Below are 21,393 nucleotides of genomic sequence, written 5' to 3'. Positions count from 1 at the left end.
GTCCTTCTTCAGGATCCACCTCTACTTGAGATGCTTGTTGGCACAGACTTCAGTGGGAAACTCAGCGTTCACTCAGAGGGTGGTGAGGCGCTGGGACAGGCTGCCCAGAGAAGCTGTGGATGCCCCATCCCTGGAGGTGCTCAAGGCCAGGCTGGATGGGGCTTTGGGCAACCTGGCCTGGTGGGAGGTGTCCCTGCCCATGGCAGGGGGCTTAGTACTGGATGGGCTTTGAGGTCCCTTCTGACCCAAACCATTCTGTGATTCTGTGAAACTTTGTTGCTTTTAAAATAGTGTTTGGGTTTGTTTTTTTTCTCAACTTTTTCATAGTTCCAGAAAACGTAGTTGTGAAATCATGTCTTGTTCTGGATAATTTAAATCTAATGTATAGATTACTGTATGGCTATAGTAGCTCTCTCTCTCTTTTTATGTAAATCTTTGTGAATTAAAAGAAGCACAATAAATCAGACTTCAAGAATGTAAGTAAAGTAAGTGTTTTCAAATACTTGATGGAAAAATTTTACAGTGTCCACTAGTAAACTTCTTTCTTTTCAAAACTATTGTTTTGTTTCATGCAACTTTATTATAGAGAATGTAGTTGCAAAGTCTATTTTAAACTGTGAAAAAAACCAAAAACCCCTGCATCCAGTGGTGAAGTCAATATGTCTTTGTTTCTAGTCTTTATATGATTATTTTCTTATAGAAGAAATAGTTCTGAAATAGAGATCAGATATCAGTAACTGACATTCATTGCTGCAAGATGTATAACTTTTCATGAGTTTTAAGGCTTAATTGCTGTGAGGTGCATTGATACAGCTCCTATAAGATGCAAATCAGTTGTTCGGATTTTTTTTTTCTTACTCATTAACCAGTTGTGTTTTGCAGACACTTTATAGGTGTAGTACAAGCACTTCTTACATAGGAAGCAACAGCAGCAATGTAGATAGAGGTTGGAAATTATGACTGCTTTAAAAAAAGAAAAAGTGACGAAATAAGTAATTTCAAAATTCATGTTCCGTGCTAGTATTAAGCTCTTTAAAAATCTTGGTACAAATAAGTCTGGATAAGTAATTACAGAACAATTGCAGTGGGAGATTGGGCAGTGGAGTCCAATCCAACCTCTCAGCTTACATCAGGATCAATAGGGCAGGTCACTCAGGACCACGTCCAGATAGCTGTGGAGTCTTCATCCTTGGAAGAACTCAACAACCTGTCTGCACAAGCTGTTGCACTGTTTGGCTGCCCTTAAACTGTTCGGTTGTTTTTTGTACATACTGGCACATGGGGTTATTCTCCTGGTGTGGGACTTGGCTTTTTCTTTGCTGAAATTCGTGGGATTCCCGTTGTCCCATTTCTCCAGCCTGGTGGTGTTCCTCTGAGCAGTCACACAGCCATCTGGTGTGTCAGCTTGTCCTCCCAGTTCTGTAACAGTGGTGCTTTTTTTGCTAGTGGTGGTTTCAGTCCCTGTAGTTCAAGTATAGGAGCTGTTCACATGGTGGTTCTTGTTGTAAAAGCACGGTCTTTCAGCTACCTTTTTGTCTGTTGTAATACCATGTGGATCGTTTTGACTCTCCAGAGGTCAGAGGTCTTCAGTCTTAGTCCATCTTATGTTCCAGCTGATTAGCAGCTATGTCACTGTCACTTAGTATCTTTAGTCAGTAAACATGATCGTTTTACATCAGATGCATAATGAAAGTGAAAAGTGAAGCCAGCCATGAGGAAGCCTGGAAGGGACCTCAAACTTTATGGCCTTTTCCCTGGGGCTGTCGTTGCTGGGGTTGCAGGATGGCGCACGGTGCGGCAGAATAGGCTGTGGAAGTTCAAGATGATGCTTCTTAGCAGTGACCTCTGGCAAGGACATTAGGCAGTGATTGCGGTGTAGAAATGCAGCAAATTTTGCCGCCTGTGCAGGAGCCAGTGGCCTCTGGCAGAGGAGGCTGGCAGACCAAGGGCTGTGATATCTTAAACTGCTGCGGCTAAGTCTGCCAGCGTCCATCTCTGACGCCAAAGTCTCATCATCTTGACAGACACGTTAGCACTGGAATGGTTAGGCTCATTTTATCTCCAAGTACTCAACTTCAGCGTACTTCCTTAGCGCTTGCAGTGGTTTCCTAGGTCTGGCTTACCAAAAAGCAGTGTAGCATAAGCACCAGATTTCAAGCCTTGAAATTGCTCCTTATTTCTTATCTAGGTATTGTTAAATCAATAAAAATGACAGTGGGACTCCCCCTTTCTTCCAAAGAAAAATAAATAAAAAAGCGTCTGTAAAGTATGCATAATTTTGGTTCTGTGTGTGGGTTGTTGGTGAGACACTGCTGCAGTTGTCAGAGGGTCAGCAGAAGTCAGAGCTAGGATTAGATTGTTACATCCAGCAAGTGCATTTCCAGGGCCCCTTTGAAATCCAACCCTTTTGTTACATAGAGGTTCTAACAGTAACAAAGATAATTTCAGACTCCCCGGTATCAAGGAAAGCTGTATTTTGCCATAATAATGATATTTTTCTCTAAGACATAGTGATTATTTTGAAATGTTCTGAGACTCCTGTTCTTCCTTACAAGCCCAGTATTTAGACGACGTGCACAATAGCAGAGCTCTGCATAGTGTTGCTCTTATTACTGCACTCTGCTATCACTGAATAAATCTTATCATCAGAATGAGATCCTTAAACATCTTAAAGTATTGGAAAAGTTTTTCATGGACAGTGTTACAAGTATAAAGACTTAAAACGCACCTGCTGAAAATGGAAAAGCATTTCGGTGGCTGGCTTCGTTTTCCATTAAAACTGGCAGCCATCTATACCATTTCAGTCTTTACTTAAAAGGGTAAAAGTTTATTTATGAACCTTTGGAGTATGTGGGCACGTTGGAGTACCTATGGGATATGAGTGTGCTAGTAGGCAGAAGTGTAACGTGTTAGTTACATGGACAAGTTTGAAATGTCAGCTCTCTTCAGAAGTAGACAGCTTGATGGTGTTACTGCAAAATCAGGAAGACTAATTCACTGTAAATTCTAGGTTTACTATATTTAACAGTCCTGTATTAATGCACCATGTTATCAGTCTTAATATATATTAAACGTAAGATGGTTTATTCCATTTGAAACTTTACTGTGTATAATTCAGACAAGCTTACCGAAAGTAATTTATATTCCTTGAAAAGCAGGGTGACTTCACACTTACACAGGCTAGCAGGAATTCTGACAGATAATGAAATAGTTCTGCAAATTCACACATTGTGCTTGCTGTTGACATTCTTTCTTATGTAGACTATAGCAAAGTCCTTAGGTAATGTTAGGAGAGATTTCCCTTCTTCCTCAGAATAATTTTATTTGAAATCCAAAATACTAAGAAATTGAATTGACCATTTAGGGTATGTGATGTCTGTAGCTGTGTCTTATATTTAATGCCATTTGTGGAAGAAGTTGTGTAAGATGTCTGTGAAGTTCATGGAGGTCCCTTAAATCATAAGCAGGTGGTTACTGAATGTTATGGATTGCACTCACCGCTCTTTTCCATACTTAACTCTGCTTACAGTTCTTTTAGTTGAAATGTTATCTGTTTTTTTCTGATGTCGGAATTCTTGTTGGAATTTTTACCATTTCAATACGTTTTATGCCAGAATGTTTAGTTTGGAGTGATATAGTGAATTCATTGTGGTGCTTTTAAGCATTACCCTTTTTGTTATTAAAGAAATGATAAAGATGTTTATAACCTTTTTTTCACTGCACCCACATAAATCAGTTAAATGCAAAAAAGCTGCGTCTCTTCATCGTGATTTTGAGAGTTACCAGTCTCTAATGTGCTGGGATATGATGAATTATATTGATCACAGTATAGCACTCCATAGGTATCTATTACCCAGGTAAAGTATTTATAATGGTAAGACATTGAACTAAATAATAGAAAATACTTCACAACATTTTACAACTCAGTGACCTGAGCTGTATCTGTGTCTATAGGTGTGTGGATTACAATGGCAGTAAATTCAGACCCATGTGTTACAGTGGGGTTTTCTTTGCCATACAATCGGAATATTTTTTCAAGATCTAAGGTATTTTAAATAATTGCTGTTAATCAAAATTGTAAGTGGGGTTTTTAATATTGACTGGTTAACACTTCAAAATTTCCTAGAAAAGAAAAAAAAAATCTGTAGGAAGCTTATTTCATTGTCTTTCAAGTACTGAGTCTTATACTGTAATGTTCGTTTCCAAGTGACTTGTCTACATCTATCACATTCATAAAAACGAGGAGTTTAAAAGCTTTTTAAATTGGGACCATGTATATGTTCTTGCTTGTAGCAGTATAAAAATAGCTTCAGTGTCTGGTGTTCGTGTGCGTTTGCATTACACTTATCCTAACAGAAACTGTTGGAGACGTAAAGTTCTTTCTTGAAGCGTAGCTGGTCTGTCTCTTCCAAATTTGCTTAGCAGAAATTTGCGTGCAGCCCTTTTGGAAGGAGTAATGGGAAGTATATTTGTGCAGCCCAGTGGTGTGTTCGGGTTGTTGTAGTATGCAGTTTCTCAAGCGCCTCATAGATGAGGTTTGCGGTTGGTGTTGAGCGGCAAAAAGCTTTTTTACTGCAAAAATCCTAAAGCAGCTTTCAGTGCCTGTCCTTTTTTGCTCTCATCGCTAGCCGTAGTAGTCCACGAGAGGGTCTCAGAGGCAGGGGCCAGGCTCCACATGGACGCAGGGCCGGAGGCGCGGTGGCACTCCGGGCCTGGACGTGGCCTGGCCCAGCGCAGCGCTCCGGCTGCTGCCTGAGGAGAAGCAGCGCACATCTGACCACCGAGGGCTGGTGACAGGCTCCAGCTTGAAGATTTTAACTTGGTGCTAAAGCAGGATTTTAGAGCTGAGTTTTAAACGTGGGCAGCACCTATAGATCTTTGTCGTGATCTGCGTGTCAGGGAGACTTTTGTTTACTTTGTGCTTGGCCGAATGCTGCCATTATGCTTTCTTTCATTTACAGGGATGAAAATGAGTTCTGTTTTAAAATGTTCATGAAAGTTTCTAACAATATTCAGGGACCCAAATTCTGAAATACTGACCTTTTGAAAAATACTTGTTAACCTCTGTGGGAGTCAGGTCTCATGTCTTTTCCTACAGGATTTCACTTGGGTTCTTAAAATCCGTATTTTTTCCAAGGCTCATGTAATCATCATTTTTCAAGGGACATAATAAGCCAGTGCTTTGGCCTATCGAGTTCGCAGGCAGCTCAGAAATGGGAGATGCGCTTTTTGCTTGTCACTGCACTTACTGAGGAGAGATTCAGAGCTCCCTCTTCAGCCTGTCTGCACCTTCATTCAGCAAGGCAGAAGACTTGTATACACAGCTTACAACTGCCGAGAAAGATGAGCATTGGCAAAAATTGAGGACAGACTTTTTCAGTAACTTGGAGGTCAAGAAATGTTTCAGTATGGGTTTGGACTACTTACTGTATCTACTAAGGTTAGAGACAGGGTCTGTCCTAGTAAAGTAGGATTGCTGGGAAGTATCTGCATATGTCTTCTAATAATGAAAGATTCTGAGAGATTTGGTGGGACTGGCAACGAGGTAATAATTGCAATGATTTTAGGATAAACCTAAAGTGTAAATGAGGTCAGGCAGACGTTTTTACATATGTGAAAATTTTTTTTGTGCTGCTTGCTGCTAGCACTGGTTACCTTTTAGGGAAAAGATCCTGTCTACGTGTTTTTTCATACTAATGGAAATGATAACTCTATAAACATAACTAGTATATAATATAATGTATAATAGCTTTGTTTTCCTGTCACCCGGATCTACTTGTTTTTCAATTTGCGAGCACGAATTTGAGGGCAAGGCTATCCCAGCCATGTACTAAATGGTTGATCAGCCCTTGCTTTCTTTTCAAATGTGTCAGTGTTTGAAGATATGCATGCACAGTGATGGCTTGGGAGCAGAGCTCTGGTGAGAACACCCTTGTCATAGGTGCTATATGCATGACTGACACAGGGAGAAATGTCTGGAGGGGAGAACACTTAGCAGGGCTTTCAGCACAAAATCATTTATTGGTTAAATATGGAAACTTTTTAGACACAGTGGAATAAAAGATGTTTATATACTAACACACTGGATACTATGAAATTAATTTCAGCACATTAACCTTTATTTTAACACAGTGTAATGTAAGGAGAAAGTGAAGAGTTGAAAGTACTTGATGCAGTGGTGATTACATTTAGGTACTATCTCTCTAAGTTGTATCTTGAGGTACAAAATTGAATTTGAGACCGTAAAATGTGATTTTTAAAATTCCTGTAAAAGTTGCAGAAAACTTACCCACAATAGAAGACCTGAATTTTTTTTTCCTTTTTAAATTTAAAAGAAACAAAAAACAACAACAACAAGAACTGTGCTAGAATAAACTTCCTGATGATAATATCAAGGGGGAAAACACAGTTTGGCAGATGGGAACAGGTGGATGTAACTTGCTTTTCTTTATAGCCAGCATTCTGTATTAATTTTTGTTTTCTTCATTGTTCTGTATTTGGTTCAGTTTAATATATATATACTTATTTCCAAGCCAGAGTATTTAATATTATGCGTAAGTCACATTAAAATTCATCAAGGTCTATTTCTTACATAATCTTTTTTCAACTGCTTACAAGTTTAAAAAAGTCTTATCTAAGAGAAGCCATTTTTTACATCTTTCAGACCCTACAGGTTTGTGCGTCTAGAGCACAAATGACCTGAAATTATTAGCAGTTTGGGATTAAGTAATGCACAAGAGTTCATTCACAATGTAAATATATTTGACCTACTACATGATAGCATACTGCAATATAATGAAATTTCTTATCTCGCAGGAGGGATTTCATAGAAAGCAGCACTGTAATACTAACTGCTAAAAACTGACTTGTTTGTTAATATTGCTAGGATTTTGCTTGTTCTTTAAGAACAAAGGAACATCAGAGATAGGAAAGCTGTTTCTTTTAAAGGTAAAATCAATTATTGGGAAAGGGGTTCAGAAAATGTAAATTAAAATAAAAATAGAAGCAGACAGGCAAAAATAAATGTTAGGAGATTGTAATTTTGTTTTGTGTAAGTAAGCGTTTTCTTAAAAAATTGTGCAAGCAAAGCCATTGGATGGATAGAGATCCTTTGTATCATAAAATGCAAAACACGTGCCAAACAGGCAACTCCATTTGATTCTTTTTCAATTGTATCTGAATAGGTTGTCTGTTTTGTAAGAGCAGACTTGGTAAAGGTTTTGTTTCCTCAAAGACTGAAGTAAGTGCTTAAGTAGGGCAAGATCATCCAGAGGCTTAAAAGTTTCTTTATGTCCATCTTCCTCAGTGAGGATGTTGAGGAAATATTTAACAGAGACCCATTCTATTCATGTGGTGAGCTGAGGTTATTTAGGAGACTGAGAAGGGGTCAAACGGAAGGTGCTGGAGTAGTAGCTATTGATGCTTCTAAGTGGAGCTTCCCCTGAAGGACTAGCTGATATTCACTGAAAAGTTGCGAGGAATTGAGAAACGCAGCAGCTGAGCTGTTGACTAAAATATGCAAATCTCATTTAGATGCTATTTTGGAGAATAGTGGGGTAACAAATGTTGAATTGTTGTACAGATGAAAGCAAACTGAGGAGGTGATTCTGAGAACTGTACGTGTAATTCGGTTAGTCTTCCCTACCAATAAAACTGATTGCAACAGTAAATTTTAAGGTGGTTATAAAACAACTAAATTATTATGTTTCGAGTAGTAAACCGTCTGTATAGTAAACCAAATTTCTTTAAGCCTCTGAGCAAAATCACAGATAAGAGTGTACTATTAAATTAATTATCCTTCCTTAGATTCTTAGAGAAAATCACCCATTGAGAAGAGGTCATGGAAAAGACCAAGTAATTTTGAGCATAAGTGAAAATCTGTTGTGACTAAAAGAAGAAAATTTGCTAGGAATAACTGTTCTGTTTGTTATTAGATAAGCCAGTTGTTAAGACATGGGGGAAAAAGATGAAGAGCGTGCTGCCTTGTTGAGCTCTGTGTCTGGGCTCCTTTAAAAGACTGTTATCAAAACCTCTTTTCCATACTCTGAGAGATTTAAGTATCTTTTTCCCACAAGCAATGTTTTTGAAAGGAGAATTAATGAAATGTTGTCACAAGACTCGAGATTTAAAACTCGAGCTGTTTATTTGTACTGAAGTGAAACCAGCTGATCTCTAGCTCTGTGTTTCAGCTGGTGCATCTCATTAGCATCTTGCAGGAGTAATGTGAAAAATGCAGTATCCATCTCAAATTAAGATGCTCCATCGTTTACTGCCTCTGACGCTGACGAGAGGTCGAGTCCCTCCTTTAAGCAGTATAAAAAAGTTCCTGATTTGCCTTGTTTTGCTTCTCGTAAAAGAAATAGCCTAGTTGTTACTTTTTATCGTTATTTATAAAAGCACATTCACAGCCTGAATAGAGCATGCAAAGCTCCAGACAAAACTTTCGTTTGATAATTGTTGAGAGTCAGTGTAAGAAGTCTTCAAAAAATTCACAAGCCAGACTGAGTAATTGGGCAGCCTCGTGGCAGCTGAAAGTTAGTGTGGTCACTTCTATGGTAACGTACAGAAAGCCTAATTGTGAAACTCACAGGCATTTCTGAATTTGAAAGCTTTACTGGTTTGGCTTATTGGGGGAGGCAGATGAGAGGTGTAGGCTTGATGGTAATGCATATTAAATGGGACTGACACACTTTTTGTAGTTCTTTTTGCTTGGTGTGTAGCGAGAAAGGGGAGAGAGCATTCAATGGAGAAAAGAAAGTGACAGGAGACCAGCAGAGATGAGCTGCTTCTGGAAGGATGTTTTAAAAGGATAAAAGTATAGGTCAGCAAGCAGAAGATGGTCTGGGCAAAACAAATCTGAAAAAGGGGCTGATGACTGGCCAGCATGTAAAGAAGCACAGGAAATAAGAGCCATGAGGAGGAGTGGAAAAAGCAGTGCAGAAGCTGAAGTGGGCTGACACCACATTGCTCAGTGGGCTCTGTGTTGAAGCCTGTGGCAGAAACAACCTCGGGGTGATCTTTCGGAAGGGCTGCCTGGCGATCAGGTCTGCTCCGAGAAGGCAGTGAGTGAATCACTGGGTTGGGAGCTCTGCAATCCAGAGCCAGAGAGCCCAACTCTATTTGAGGGGAATGTAGACAGGAGCCCGATTAAGCTTGTGTTTTGCTCTTAAAAACAAAAGCAGCTCCTGTTTTATGGAAAGGGGTTTTTGTCTGTATGCAAAAGACTAGTTTGGCTTGAGGGCAAATTGTTCAGTTGCTGTAAAGCCACCTTCCTTCTGGCAAGTCACCTTCACTGTAGCAAAAGTTTTAAAATTAAAATTTTAAATGCTGGGATTTCAGTGTCTAAAGCCTGCTTGGAGTAATGCATTCAGTTTTGTCTGCAGATGGGCAGCAGAAATATCTGGGAGTTAAAAAAAAAAAAAAAAATAGGAAAGATCTGTATTTTGCTGTTACATTTAGAGAGGGAGAATGCTGAGAGTAAGAGAAAGTTTCGTACCACTCCTTGTAATGCTCTTCTTACATAAGTCATTAATGTGCTTGTTTGTCTTATTTTAATACCCTAAGAAGAAGGTGATTATCAAATGAAATAGAAGGGAAAGATATAAGTCATTAAAAAAAAGAAAAAAGGAACACTTATTTCTTACATAACATATAATTAACCTATGAAATTCTCTGCCAAGCTATAGTAGTGAGGTCAAAACCAGAACGGAATTCAAAAATGATTAGAAATACATTTGCATAATGAGAAAATCCACAATTACATTGTAGGATTTTCTGTAGGTTTGAAAGATCTCCGGGAGTATTGCCAGCTAGTACCTGGTTGTGAAAGGCTAAAGTAGAGAACTGCATTATAAACAGGTTGTATAATTATCTGGCATTACTTGCATTTAAGCATAATGTAAGCTTGGCTTAAATTCTTTGAATTGCCCTTTGAGAGTGCATCTCTTTCTACCAGCTACAGAAGGAGCCTGAGGAGATGAGCCTGGGAGAGCCAGCGCTAGGCACTGTGAATAACCACCTCCTTCCCAGCGTGAGGAATCTCGACAGCCATTTTCCCGTGCTTTTGTAATAACTTGCACTACGAAAGAAATTAATTGCATCCACTAATTGTTAAGGAAGACTGGCTATTTCTGTTTTGAATCAGGACTGGGTCAAATAAGTACCGTGCATCCCAGTGCTTCACGTGCTTCTGCAAGCACATTTGTAAGATGTTTTGTTCATTCTCTGTACATTGGGTAATTCTGATGGATTTAAGATAGAGTATCACGTAAACCCACTGTTCCTTATATTCATGTTAAATGTGATTTTTATGTGGGAAAGAGAGGGTATTAATTTTATTCTTCAGAATAACTATAATCTCCTGAGCGGTAAAACCCTGTTAATTCTCAGGCAGCTAATCCTCAAATAATAATTCACTTAGTCTGACTTCACAACAAAAATAACTGCTTAAGTGCAAATATTGCAACGTAGCTTCTGTTTGGCCTATAAAATGTACCTAAAATGCAAATGTATGGATAGCTGGAAATTGTATAGCAACTTTTTCACTGCCCTCAAAAAGTTGCAATCAAGCGTTAAAAAGAAAAGGGGCAAATGTTTCAAATGTTTCAGTGCTTCTAGCACTGAAGCTAGAAGTTCATGAAAACTTGTAACAGAAACAAAGCTTGGCAGAAGAAAACTATAGCCAGGAATGAACTAGGATAAACACACAAAAAAATATGAAGGCTTAATATGACTGCACAGAGCTCTTAGGATAGTCAATACAGAGGCAAAAGAGCTCAATAAATATTTTTGTTCTGTGCTTGGGAAAAAGGCAGACAGCGTGTTCACATCGTGGGATGTATGATAACGCACTCTCTGTTTTCACAGTAATCAAGGAGGACACTGAACAGTAGTTAGACTTGAATTTGGTGTTTTTAAGTCAGAGGCCTGGATAACAGATGTCCGTGAGCTGTGGAGGAGCGGGCCAGAGAGCTGTTGTTGATCATGTATTTGGGTTTTGGTAGTTCTGGGAAAATGAAAAAAGTTGCAGAGGACTTGAAAAATGCTGTGGGACTGACTGCTTCCAGAGGAATGAACAGGCTGAGCCCTGTAAATGTGATGCTGGTGGTCTGACGTGAGGCCTGAGTGAAATGATAAAATCACTGAGGTGATTTGTTAAAGAAATGGAAAGGATTAATGATAACGAGTCCTGATTCATGGAAAATAAGTACTATCGTGCTAACTTCAGAATATTCTTGATGTAGTTGAGTGTAGTTGATGGACAGTTGCAGAGGAGACTGGATCACCCTGTGTTTGTGGGAAACTTGGTGTTTTGTCGTAGCTGTGCTCTGACTGAAGGATGTGAACTGTTTTTAGGAGGTGTGGGAATGTACCCTAGAAAGCAGTAAAATGAACAAGGGGTGTTCTAGTGACTCTGGTGGTTCTTTATTCAAGAGGTCAGTTAATCACCTAAAATCCAGGCACCTACTCCATCTGCTGCTGTTGGTGTCATTCATAAACCCGGCAATTTGAGTTTGGTCCATGGGGTGAAGCAGTTACACGAGTTGTTGCTTTTTCCTGTCAAGCAAACGGGAGTGAGCTGGGAGCTGCAGCTTGGGCTCTGGGCAGCGCTGTGGTCAGTCACAGCCCTGCCTCTCTCCTTGTCTTGGCCAGGCCGACAGCTTCTCTGGGCTTCCGTGGGACTGAGGGGTGTTCTGCAGCACCTACAGCCTGTGAAAAGCCAGTTTGAGTGAATGATGAATGAAACCTGTCCTTCTAGTCACTCCTCCATCATGGCATTGTAGGCAACTACTTGGACATATATTTTCTTAGGGCCTGAATCAGGCTTGGTTTTAATTTAGCATTGCATCTGCTGCCTCTTTCAGCCCATATGAAATCCTGTCACAAAAATAAGCTCTTGTGACAGAGAGGTGTGAGATTTTCCTTACAGTTGCTGTGGTCAAAACGACCTTTCACTGGACTGGCTGCAGTTCTGTGTTTTCATTGCTGGAGATACTCAGCCTTTCCTTTCAGGTGCCACTCTCAAGTCTTAGTATTTCTGGGGAGGTTTGTTTGTTTGTTTTAATAATTTCCATCACTCTTTTTTGCACACTGTGGATAATGTTTAATAGTTCTCTTGTATTGCTATTAATAGTAAGTTACTGTTATTGATGGTCAAAAAAAGAAGAGTGAAACTGGTCTGCCAAAGACAACTTTAAAGATTCTGCCCATCTGCTTCCTCTGTCCCTTGAATTACAGGTGTTTTCCTGTCTTGGCTTTTTTTCCTTTGGCCCTTTTCCTCTTGAAATTTCCATACAGGGTTTTGGTAACTTAATAGGAAACTTCAGAGTCACTTGCTGTGGTATTAGCTGCAAGTGTTGATTTTGAGATACCTCTGTTCATCTGATTTTTTTCTCTTTACTACTGTCTGGTTTCTTCTGTATTTCGTTTGCCTTTCCAAATGTGTAATTTCCCTAAGCATACAGCAGTTTTTCCTATCTCTCCTGCCCCCTTCTTCCCTGAAGACCCCACGTACCCTGGCTTTATTGAGTTTTTGCTCTGGGCTGATTACCTTGTTGTGCCTCCAGAAGCTTAAATCACACCAGTTTTGAGCACTCTCGTTTTTCTTCAGGTTTGGTCTTCCTCACATCAGAAAGTTCCTGAGAACTGTTGTTCTATTTAAACTGATTTTTTTTCATAATTCTGTTTTTCATAATTCTGATTTTAATGCTGTGGATTTGCTTTTCCTGGTTTTATTGTTTAGTTTGATAATGCAAGGATTAAAGAACAGATTTAGAAGCAACTAGTTACTCTAGTTTAACCTTGTGCATATATTCTTGATTCTCAGACTCACGCAGCCGTGGTCGATGAGTTTCTTTGGGTAGAGGTGATTTTATATCGCCGTGTTTCTAAGTTGTTTTCTGGGTGATTATTTTTGGTGGGGAGGCAGTAGCATCTTTGCAAGAACTACCTCAGACATCAGGCATAGGTCAGTGAGTTTTTATCAAGTTGGATGATGCTTCATCGGAGCGTCTGCATTGCTCTTGCAGTTTCTTTGAGGTTGCAATCTATTTCGGCACTGGACTCACCTAGCACAAGGAATAAGCTGTGTTTGGTATTTTGATAGGCATGCTTTGGAGACTGTTGTTAGGTCTGTCTTTGTCTATATTGCTCTGATCTTCTGTCAGAGGATAGAAGTGTATGAGATAGAAATCTGGCAGAAGTTTTGAATTGTTGCTTGTCACGATGAGCACCAGTTTCTCGGGATGCTCGTCTTTGCTCCAGCCTGAAGTGGGTGAGATGTTTGCTCTTCTTCTTTTCAGTGTTTGTTGTAACAGTCAGTCTGTTCTGGTCTTAAGCCCGAAGTCCAACAGCCATTGTTTTTGATAGCTTGATTTGAAATCATACATGCCAGCATTAACCTCTAGGATGTTTCTCAGTGCTATTATCACAGTTTCTATGTTTGTGACAAGCTTTATTGCGAGGAGTTTCATCTAATGCTGCATCAGCGGTGTTTTCTGATGAAGAACCTTCATTACCAGAACAATGTTTTTGTAGCCAGTGAGTTTTATGAGGATAAATGACTAAATTATGCATTAGAAATACCCTATTTTGTGAGGTGTTGAGAGGTGGCAAGAACAGTAGCTAGCAAATCAAGTGAGGTTGGAAGAAGGATTTGAACATTACTTAGTTGGAAGAATTTTAAAACAGTCATTTTTAACAAAACAAAAAACAACAAGAACAAAAAAAAGGGATGACTTAGTTAATGAATTCCTGGTGATACTAACTGAAAGTTGTGTGGTCTGTTCTTAGTCTACATTCATTTGCAGCACCCAAAGTCATTCATTATAGAAGTTAATGTGCATAGAGGGGGCTATCCATGTCTAAAAACCCATAGAGAAAGGTTAGCAGTTATACCAAGTAAGGTCCTGATTCACGTACAAGTACAGGTGTTGAAACGGCAACTTAACCAGGTTTGTTTCTTCCTGTGTCGCTCAAGCAATAAGATGAAGTAACAGTGGTTCCTTCTGGCTTTAAAATGTGTAAATCAGGGAGGGGTAGGTAGGTGGTTGTTTAATTTAGTGTTGTTAGTCTTCTGTATTTGTTGTTGGGTGTTTTGTTCTGTTTTTTGGGGAGCTCCAGTAGTGTTTTTTGACTCCAGCAGTATAAGGCTGAGGCGTTATCATTTCACTGCTCTGTCACAGTGCTATGTACAGCATTAGCAGACTGCATTATCTCAGTTGCTGTGAATTCTGCATCCCCTGGCGAGTGTCAGCCTTGTGTGAGGTTCTTCTGCTTCTAGTTGAAACCTGCTTTCTGTGTTAGATTTAGTCAAGTGAGTTATGTTATTATTTAAATTGGCTTTATTTTTAACTAATAGTGATGATGCTGCAGATCTGGATGCAAAATGGGAATGATATTGAATAACATCAATTTACACAGTGAGAATTCTTGATTAATATATATATGAGCTTTATTTGCATCTTGAATTAGTTTCTCCTTATATGTCAATATTTTGCAGAAGAGATGACACTAATGTGTTTTTATTGTATTTACCAAGTATTGACAGAGGCAGCTCTTCTTTCCTTTTAGGAATCTGGGTAAAAATGGCTTATCTAACAGTAGTATTCTATTGGATAAATGTCCACCTCCACGACCACCGCCTCCACCATACCCTCCCTTGCCAAAGGACAAGCTGAATCCACCTACACCTAGTATTTATGTAAGTAAACCTGATGGTAGAAGTACACTGCTGACTGTCTTTTTTAATTACCTAGATACACTGCTCTCCCAACTAGTATATAAGCAGTAAAAATGCTGAACTTAAAGAGAATTTTCAGACAAGGTTTGACTATTAAAATACTTGTTTTTCAAGTACTTGAATTTCAGCAGATCAGTGAAGAAGGGGAAAAACAGCTTCAAAAATTTGGGGGTTATTTTTTAATACTTAAAATATTGGTGGAATAAGCAAAATGGTTCAGCAGATACAAAGCACAATATTTAAGATGAACTTTTTTTGCAAGTGACAGTTTAAGTGATGAATGATCAAATAAACTGAATTTTCTGAACAGTCTACTTCAAAATATAGTAAGGAAAATTAACAAGTGTTAAGGTGATGAGAACAAGAAAATGTCATAATGAGGAAAAGACAAATTTTTTAATAGAATAGTTCAGTTGGAAGGGGCCTACAAAAAACGCCTTTTAGGTAGGTAGGTTTTTTTTTTATGCAACCATTTAAACTTCTCTTCTGGAAACAAAGTTCTGTAATAGCTTTATGAAGGTTTGTAGCCAACTTCCTTGATAATGGAAGAGTAAATTATAGTATATCCATACAGCTAATACAAAAACCTCAGGCTGGCTTTACTCAGGTGAACTTTAGGACCAGCAGCACTTGGTAGCTTAGTGTGATACTATACAAGCAGTCAGCCTAAGCACTAGATTAGGATGGAAGAAATAGTGCCGTGTTCAAAGTGTTGCACCTGAATTAATCTACCCAATTAAGAGTCCATCAGAGCTTCATCAGGTCTTTGCAAAGCTGGTAAATCCCCATGTTGCAGCATACTGGATAGATGTGCCAGCATGGATCCTAGTATTTGGGAAATCTGTATTGTGTTTTTTTATTGAAAGAGATGTCTTCAGCATCTATGCAGTCCCTGTTTACAGTGTCATTGGTATTTTGTTCACAGTCTGCAGGATTTTAAAAGGTTCATGGCAATTAAAAATAAAAGTCAGGGGAAACTATAGCATAAAATTGAAGTTGTAGGTGCACAAAAGCATAGGAAAATCAAATCTGTTTTTCTAGTTAACATGAGATATACTCAGAGAGTGCTCTTTTTAATTATACTGTTTCTCATGTACATTATCTGTAGGATTAGCTTTTTTGACTTCTGAAAAGAATGTTAGTATATTGTCTTGCTCTTCAGAGAATTCTGCAGGTTTAGAGAATTTACAGGGCTACTGTCAGATAAAGAAATAAACTGCAGGAAACCTGAGTTGCAAAAGCTGAAGCAACCTGGGAATAATTCATGCTAAGAAATAAATTAGAATAATGAATTAATTTCAGAAGGAGTGAACTCAGTTTATAACATGGAAATGGTTGTATGGTGTTGCTGTTCAATCCCCTCAGTGCAGGGAAATTGTTAAAAATTCCTGTCTTCTTTTTGTTGTTTCTCATTTTTTATTACTCTTTCTTATTTTACAAACAAGGAGTCTAAATTCATCTGACATATATTCCATTATAATTTTACAGTTGGAAAATAAACGAGATGCTTTCTTTCCACCTTTACATCAGTTTTGTACAAATCCAAACAACCCTGTTACTGTAATACGTGGCCTTGCTGGAGCGCTTAAATTAGGTAACTTTACTTTGGTTTCTTTTTCTTTGAAAAATGTATGTATTAAAAAAAATAATTAAAGTTTCTCAGTTTTTTAAAGTGGATTTTTTTTTATAATACTGTATTAGTTTTGTATTTCAATTAATGAAGGTAGTATGTTGTCACTTAGCTCACCACTGTTTCTAACCTAGATCATCTCTGAAAAAAAATTCCAGCAGAGTTTGTTGATCATGGAGAGGAACTGAGCTGTGGGCATGGGGGCTTACAGATAGTCTTTTTTCTTATGGGAACTATGACTATGTGTCTTTGTGCTTAGATTTAGTGATCTCACTGTGTACATATTTAGAGCTTAGTGATAAGGTTTAGTGGAGGACTAGTTAGTGTTAGGTCAGAGGTTGGACTAGATGATCTTGGAGGTCTCTTCCAACCTAGATGATTCTGTGATTCTATGCCTCAGTAAATATTTTGAACTTCGTAGCTAGAAAAACTGTCATTGCTAATAGGAAGTGTGTTACATAATGGAAGTACATTTATAGAGCTCTAGTTGTCTGAAAAATACTTCATTGGTAATAGATTTACCCATGTTTACAGATTTTTCTTGGAATATACATCTTACAGATGCTGGAATATAGCTCATACTATAGTAGCTGCCAAGTTTTTTCTAGGCTTTTACTGTTGTGCAGAAAAGCTTTTTGAGCATTATCAAAAGTGTTAATTTTTAAGATATAGGTGGGCTGTATTCTGAAGGCTGAGGGAATAATATATACGTTTTAGATTAATCCTTTAGATAATGTTAAGTATTAATATCTTATATTCTTGGGACTTTTTGTAATATTTTATCTATCATTTGTGAATTCTATTCTTATATATTAGATTTAGGACTCTTCTCTACTAAGACATTGGTAGAAGCAAATAATGAACACATAGTAGAAGTGAGGACACAACTACTGCAGCCAGCAGATGAAAACTGGGACCCCACTGGAACAAAGAAAATATGGCGTTGTGAAAGCAGTAGATCTCATACAACAATTGCTAAATATGCACAGTACCAGGCCTCTTCGTTCCAGGAGTCGTTAAGGGTGAGTCCATTGTTCAAGTTAGAACATACAAACTGTGTACTAACTCTGGAACCAAATTGTGTTAGTAATGGCTATTGGGGAAAAAATGCAGTAGTTCCAAGGAAATAGAGGCACTCCCATCAGCATGAAGAGCACAAATAAATTTACAAAATCCATTCTGAATGAAGAGTCAAACAGTATTCAGGGTATTTGTTCCTCCAAGGTGCTTAATGTAGACTTAATTTTCTTAATGTAAAGCTCCTAGCTGTTACATATTTTAAAAACTTGTTACCTTTAAGCTTTCTTATAGTGATGTCAAAATTCATATTAAAACACGTAGAACTTCAGACACTTTTCTTATTTGTATTGCTTCTAATTTCACACATGCTTTGAAATGATATTTCTTCCTTCTTTGTAGCATGCTTAATTAATCTATGCTCATACTTTTCTTTCAGCGTAATGGTTTAAAATACTATATTAATGTTTCCCCCCCTCAAAGTGACTGCTTTCCATATTTGTTACAGCTGAGTTCCAAACATAACATTTTCTGTTTAGTTTAGAAGTTGACATACATTATACTTTATTGGTACTTATTTTCAATATTTTTGTTGAAGTAGTGAGCGCATCCTTGGAATTAGCTATGGGCATTCATCTGAGGCGTATGTTATTGAGTGTTGTGAAAAGATTAGGGTAAGGTGAAACAAAAAGAAAAGGTATTATTGACCAGTTGTTGATTAGATAATTGGGAAAACGTAGGGAATCAGTTGTTGGTTGCAGTTTTCACTGCTGCTATGCTAAAACAACAATGGTTTCATAAAGGGAAAAAGAGAAATTATCAATTTAAATTTCATGCGTTAGAGGAAAGGATTAGAAGCAAAGAAATGAATCTGTGGTTGGAGAAAAGAAAAAGCAAGGTAGTTACGATTCTAAGTGAGACTGGTATAGGATGAGGAAAAGACACAGGAATAATAATGGGAGGTGGGGAGCGCTGAAATCGTTCAGAGTGTGTGGATAGGCCTAGCTTGGGACATGAATGGGATTTTTCTTGAAGATTTGCACCAGCGTTGTATTCTTGAGCATCAGTTCAGAGGGACTGGAGAACATGACATACATATAATGTTACAGAAAAGCACATTTAATAAAGTACGTGATTGGTTATGTACGAGCTTGTCAGCAGGAAAGTCTCAGCTTTGATTTTGCACCAAGAAGCAACTGCAGTATTTTCTGGTGTTATGGTGGTGGTTGTTTATTTTTTCTGTTACAAATTGGGGGTAAAAATGTAGCATGTAAAATAATTTTCATAATGACAATTTTTCATTTTTCCTTTGGAAATCAAAATGACATTGTTCTAAGTGCATGTGCTTCTTTTGCCTAACACCGCTTTGTCCTGCCCTTAGGTGACTTTTGTAGCGTTCAAATGAAAGCCATGTTTCTTCTTTCTACTGACACAATCATGTTGGCTTGCCTTAAGTGACCTTCTTTCTTTTCCCTCTAACAACTATTACATTGCTTTTCTAACATGTCTTTCAGTATTTCATAAATCCATCATCACTAGGTTCCTTTTTGTTTCTCTTTGTCCTTCATTCAAAGGATGAATAAGACTTTCTCAGGTACATAGGGCACTTTGAGACTTAACAACAGTCCCATTCAGAGACAAAGATCTTTGGATAGCATCCAGGCAGTTCTTTCCTACTTTTCATCTTACTCTTTCACCTTCTTTGTCTGTTTAGTTGTGAAAAAAGAAGGTTTTAGAGTAGGATTTTGAGCCCACTCTGCTAAAAAGATAAAATTACATCATTTAATATTAGTTAGACTTTTTCCAGTAGTCATGGTCCTAGTACTGCAGTGCTAAAATAGCAGATGGCTATTAAAAATTCAAAAGACTTTGTATAATGGATATTATAAAATGAATTTTATAAATATTAGTCATCCTAGTTTCATGTCAGGAGACCTGCTTGATTTTGAAGGTAGATAAATGTTCTTGTCTAAAAAAGTTAGCAGTATTCATTTAGATTGGTTTCCTTTTCACCTGCATAATGAAGCAAACCAACACATTAATTTGTCACTCTAATATAGGCTAACAGAAATATTTACAGTATAGAAACTTCTTGTTGTCCTGGCCTGAACTTGACTGAATTTTTAGTCATGAAGAATTTTTTTCAATGTCTTTTGACTTATAACTGTTTTTATATATTTCATTTTAACAGTCATGCTCATATAATATTCCAGATACAGATATTTTAAAGGTTGTACGACCATCTTGAAACAAACGTACTTAAGTCTGTTAGCAGGCTATCACTTCATACCTTTATATGCCTGTATTTTATATATACACTTATTTTATATTTAAATTATTTAAATGTTATCATTTATTTAAATTATTAAACATTTTCACAATTGTATTTTATAGGAGGAAAACGAGAAAAAGAGTCACCACAAGGACCACTCAGATAATGAATCCACATCTTCAGATAAGTAAGTGTGGTATTAATATGATAATTCTATAGCTGGTTTTGTGTGGTTTTTTTTTGTTTTGTTTGTTTGTTTTTAACACTGTTCTCACTTTCACATTCATCTGTTACTTTTTTTTATATTTACAGCTCTGGGAGGAGGAGAAGAGGACCTTTTAAAACAATCAAGTTTGGGACCAACATTGACCTGTCAGATGACAAAAAGTAAGTCTGATGGCAGTTTCTTTTGCTCACAGTGGTATTCTGCAGTGTGATACTCCTGGAAAACTAATGCATTCTTCTCAGAGGTCAGTTGGTTTGTTGATAAACCCAATTCCAGTTGCAAGCCCCATTACCGCAATTAAATTGTTACCTTTAATATTTAAAAAGTTGTTATGAATCTGTCTCACCTTAAAATCTTTTTTCAAATTTTTCTTTCCAGGATCTTTATTTTTGCAGTAAAGAACTTTAAGCATCCATCAGTCACTGTTCTTTCTAGTAATCCTTCTAATACATTCCCTTGTTCCATTCTGATGTTTTAAATTGTTTTCCTCCCTTCTCCTCCATCCCCGTTTGTTCCTATGCTCATCCTTTTGGTTTCCATTTTCTGTTAGCTCTTGCTTCACTATCCAGGAACAGAGTTCAGTATGGGTAGCAAAAAACAGACTGATGCATACATGTAGATAAGCCATGATACTCACCCAGAATTAAACACATACACGCACATAAAGGGGAGGGGTGGAAACACAGAGTATTCTTTAGACTAGAGATATCTTTGTGAAGCCAAGAAGTGGAGGAAAGTAGCACAGGAAAACTTGAGAATGTATCAGAAATACCCTGAAAGTACTTTTTTCTTCAATCTCTACTTGGAAATGTATGGAAATATATACTGTTACATATAGGCTGTCAGTCCCACCAGCTGCAGTAGAAAAATTCTGATGTACTTCAGTTATTATAGCAGGAGAAAATGTTACAGTGTTGGAAACTGAGGAATAAGGCCTGCTTAAGTGCTGATAGGTCTTTTGTGGCATCTTCTCTGGAATATCAGTGTGTATACAGATGTGTGTTTAGAGATTGTTATGAAATTTTAAATATTGTTTTTTTTCCTAAAGAAAATTCCATCTGTAGGTAAAAAAAAATTGTTGCCAATAAACTAACCCTCAGAGCAATGCTTTGGGTGAGAGACTTTAATCTAAGCATGACTAACCTGAGGCTCATAGGAATTGGATTTTGATACTTTAAAAAGTTCTTAAAGGATCACAGACAGATGCCAGATCATCTGACCTGCAGTCTCAGCTTTTGCTCCAAAAATTATCTTTCCCCCTCAACTAGCCTGTCATACATGTGATTTTATTTGGAAATATTTTGGAATCAAAAGAGTAACACAGATACCTGGGTGACATTACTGAGCTCCACACTTAAGTTTGGAGATTTTTGTGGTTGAAGACACGTTTTCACTAACATAAATATTCAGTTCCGTAGCATGTGCATACAGTTAACTTTATTCTTGGTCACAGCAATAGTGTTTGCAAGTTAAGGTGTGTTCAGACAGTCTTCCTAGCAAATGTCATG

General features: G+C 37.8%; 1 protein-coding gene and 1 long non-coding RNA gene across 22 annotated transcripts in view; one reads left to right on the top strand and one right to left on the bottom strand.

Annotated features, from left to right (window-relative positions):
* The window catches only part of KDM6A (lysine demethylase 6A), a 154,081-nt gene that overhangs the window by 116,005 nt on the left and 16,683 nt on the right, over positions 1-21,393 (top strand). For all 21 annotated transcript variants that reach the window (XR_005816382.1, XM_040545471.1, XM_040545482.1 and 18 more), the window contains 5 exons: positions 14,572-14,701; positions 16,229-16,334; positions 17,187-17,392; positions 19,782-19,846; positions 19,972-20,046. Coding sequence is in view for 20 of the 21 variants with exons in the window: in XM_040545471.1 (XP_040401405.1) it covers positions 14,572-14,701; positions 16,229-16,334; positions 17,187-17,392; positions 19,782-19,846; positions 19,972-20,046 (582 nt within the window). In the remaining variant the exon portion in view is untranslated. The remainder of the gene's footprint in view (positions 1-14,571; positions 14,702-16,228; positions 16,335-17,186; positions 17,393-19,781; positions 19,847-19,971; positions 20,047-21,393) is intronic.
* LOC121064174 overlaps positions 6,319-21,393 on the bottom strand; it is a 30,315-nt gene continuing 15,240 nt past the window's right edge. The window contains exon 2 of the long non-coding RNA XR_005816386.1: positions 6,319-14,475. This is a non-coding gene — a long non-coding RNA (uncharacterized LOC121064174). The remainder of the gene's footprint in view (positions 14,476-21,393) is intronic.

The sequence above is a fragment of the Cygnus olor genome, chromosome 1, assembly GCF_009769625.2.
Source record: "Cygnus olor isolate bCygOlo1 chromosome 1, bCygOlo1.pri.v2, whole genome shotgun sequence".
In the NCBI taxonomy this organism is placed as follows: domain Eukaryota; kingdom Metazoa; phylum Chordata; class Aves; order Anseriformes; family Anatidae; genus Cygnus; species Cygnus olor.
This window is presented reverse-complemented; position numbering and strand designations above follow the sequence as displayed.